Source organism: Microtus ochrogaster, chromosome 2, assembly GCF_000317375.1.
Source record: "Microtus ochrogaster isolate Prairie Vole_2 chromosome 2, MicOch1.0, whole genome shotgun sequence".
Lineage (NCBI taxonomy): Eukaryota > Metazoa > Chordata > Mammalia > Rodentia > Cricetidae > Microtus > Microtus ochrogaster.
In genome coordinates, this window is record NC_022010.1 from 96,823,564 (window position 1) to 96,826,806 (window position 3,243).

The 3,243-nt window shown below is 36.4% G+C and overlaps 1 protein-coding gene across 1 annotated transcript in view; it reads right to left on the reverse strand.

Moving 5' to 3' along the window:
* LOC113457975 (keratin-associated protein 6-2-like) overlaps positions 1–54 on the reverse strand; it is a 518-nt gene extending 464 nt beyond the window's left edge. The window contains exon 1 of the mRNA XM_026787826.1: positions 3–54. Within this exon, the coding sequence (XP_026643627.1) occupies positions 3–54 (52 nt within the window). The remainder of the gene's footprint in view (positions 1–2) is intronic.
* Between the last annotated feature and the right edge of the window lie 3,189 nt (positions 55–3,243).

A 3,243-nucleotide genomic window follows, 5' to 3' on the forward strand; every position in this document is an offset into this window, starting at 1 on the left:
ACAGCCATAGCCAGAGCCATAGCCACAGGAGCTTCCGTAGTAGTTACAACACATGTTGTCAACAGGGGAGAATTCACTTGGGTTGCAAAAGGGTATTTTTCAAGTATAGATGTCTCTACTATCCTGAGCCCTTTATATACTGCCAGTAATTGTTGGGGCATACCATTCATTCCCTGACTTAACTAACAAACATCTAAACTATTGCATTCCAGTCACTGTTGACAACCATAATGGTTGCTTAAAGTGAGTACATTACTCTGTAAACTCTCATTTCATTTAAAGACCATCTATTACAGAAGTTTCTCAGTCAAATCATGTTTCCAAGCACAAAATTACTCATTACATCTGTCGCCCAATGTGTATCTTATATAGCAAGGTTAGAAGAGAATGTAAGAAAATCCGTCTGTATGTGTCTATGTCCCTCCCTCTCTTCTCTCTCCCCTTCTCTCTCCCCCATCTCCTCCTCTCTCCTTCTATTTTGTACCCTTTCTAAATTACCAGATTCTCCTACCTGTCTTCACTTTTACAACTCCCTCTAACCAGCATCTCTACAGATATCATATATCTGATAATTCAAGTACAAAAGCATTGAAAGGGCCTCTTATAAGTATAACTAATATGCTATCTGTATGTGAGCCTTGTATATCCTTCCTTCCTCCAAATGCCATGCAAACTAAGACATTAAGAGCATCATCATTCTTTCTCTTATCTCTTGTTTTCAGTACCAAATTATGTATTATTTTTGAGGCACCTTTAAAAATATAACTTTATTTGGATAAAAAAAAACCTATTTTTTAAAATCTCACTTAGATAAAAAACTTTACTGAAATTGAGATTTTATGTCTTTGTAGATGAGATACATGTGCATTTGTGGAATGTAGTAAGCCATTTTATTTCCCATGCATTAATGTTTCTTCACCTTTAATTTGGAAGTTAAAAGATGGTGAGTAATTTTAGGATGCTGACAGCTAAGACCCCCCTTGCACTTCTGACACTTTACAGAAATTAAATAGGGAAAAGTATAATTCCTAGCATCTACTCACAGTGGCCAAAATTACTCAGTAATTTTCAAATTCTGAGACTTCTACACCCTCAAAAAGGTGTTTGTTGTGACTCTGAAAGATGACATGTTCTCAGGCTCCTCAGCAGTCACGTCATGTTAACCTTTCCAAGATGTAAGACAGAAGAATGAGTATCAGTTCTTTGTGTAATGATTTTTCCTTGTTGCCCTTATGCCACAGCTAAAGAATATTCCAATTTATGCATTAAATCAAGATTTCATATATGGTCCTAAAGAAAGGGTTTTCTTTCTGCTCTATTGATGACCCTCCTCTTTACTCTTAGGTGTAAATAAAAGTCACAGACTTACTATGCACTACTAAAATTTTCTTTTGTTCGTGGATTAAAATATTTGGTTCATGAAGGGAAAAATAATACTGATCACCCTTTGAACTTTCAGTCAGATCCATATTTTACAGTAAATAAGCCTAAAATGATCATGAGAACTAGGCAGAGATTATATCCAAATTGAAGACTTAAATATACCAGGTCCTACTGAGGCCACCCTGAAGAGCTGAAGAGTCTACTGAAGGTCAAAACATGGTCAGGATTTAGGCGGTATATGTAGGATGTGGCTGCTTGTTTGGATGGTTGGGTGTTTGACTAATTTGACTCTAAAATTTCTATTACATCCCCCCAAACATTAAATAAGTATTATTTCTTTTTATATTTTTTCTGCTTAATTTTAAATTATCCTTTTATAGATTCAAATAAATCAGAAATGTTCATAAAGTGTGTTTTTGACTCTCCTCCATATAATGTTCATATTTATATCCCTCCATATGTAAACATTTGCTGGCATATATTACCTTAGTGGTAAATAGTATATGTGCATTGTTACTCATTGTTCCACATACATGATACAGACTATCTTTCAGAATACTGGAAATGGTGTAGTTAAACAAAGAGTGAAAAATACATCTCTCAATGAACTCCATCTTTCATTCCTACCATTAAGGAGTTTCAAAATTCATCCACATCCATAATAAAGAAGAAGCTTAGAACATTTATCAGTATTCCTCAGACTTTTAAGACAGCTGGTTATCCTCAAACTGATGTAGGGTAGATTACATCACTTGTGACACTGACACCTGCTCCAAGGACGTCATATTTTAAAGAGGATGTGGAGCTTAACAGAGGCCAGTACACACTGTGCAGGGTGTGGAAGCCTATCATAGCTTGGTATTCCCTCTCTCCTTTGTTCTTTCTCAGAGTACAAATCTACCAAAATAATTATTTGATCAGCAAGATATTGCTGTGTCCTGGTTGTTGTTTGTAGTTACTTTTGGGCTACCTTGTCATAAGGATTTTACTTAAAGTTTGTGAAATTCCATCTAAGAGAATATTCATAAACTCTGAAGATGAGTAGTTCTTAAAACAAGCTTGGGAAAGACTACATCCTCTACAGGACATGGAGGGACATCAAAAATGTGGGATCCTAGTGTATTCATCATCCTAACCAATGCTGCTTTCCATGTTCCTAGGTCCCTATAATCTAACCCTGGAATCCTAATCCTACATTTAATTTCAAAGATCAGATCATAAACTCATTGATTCACACCCGACTCCTGACTAAAATTTTCAGTTTCCATGAACCACACTACAAAGAAATTCATAAATTTTTCTCCTCTGGGTTTTCATCTCTGCACAGGCATCACTTGAACAACTGACCTGAGTTCTAGTGACCTTAGATAAGCTCATACTAGAGAGAAGGCATTATTTTGGGAAGTGGGCTTTTGCAAGATCAGATATATGCACAAAAACAGTTACTCCGAGAGCAGATCTTTAACAATTCCAACTGCAGAATTCGTTGTTTCTAATATTGCAAGAACAAAAATGGAACTACTGTCACATCTTTCCAAACTCTATAGCTGCTTTGTCATTCAAAGAGTCATGACACCCCAAGTTGAAAAACAGTATAACCCCTTATACTCATCCATGGATGGTTGTGCCTGTTGGAGATTCTGGGGTGTTGTGGGAACTCCTTCAGCCAATAATCTTTAAAGTACTGACCCCTTTTGGGCATGGTTTTGTGTACTATAAGTGCAGATGAAAAGCATGCTGGATTTGGTTCCAGTTCCCAGCGCATGCAGAGGACTACGGACTGCTGCTCTTACTGTGAGTTTATTCACAAATAAATAAACTTTGTTATTCTCCATTCTGGACCATTGTGGAACTCTTTAA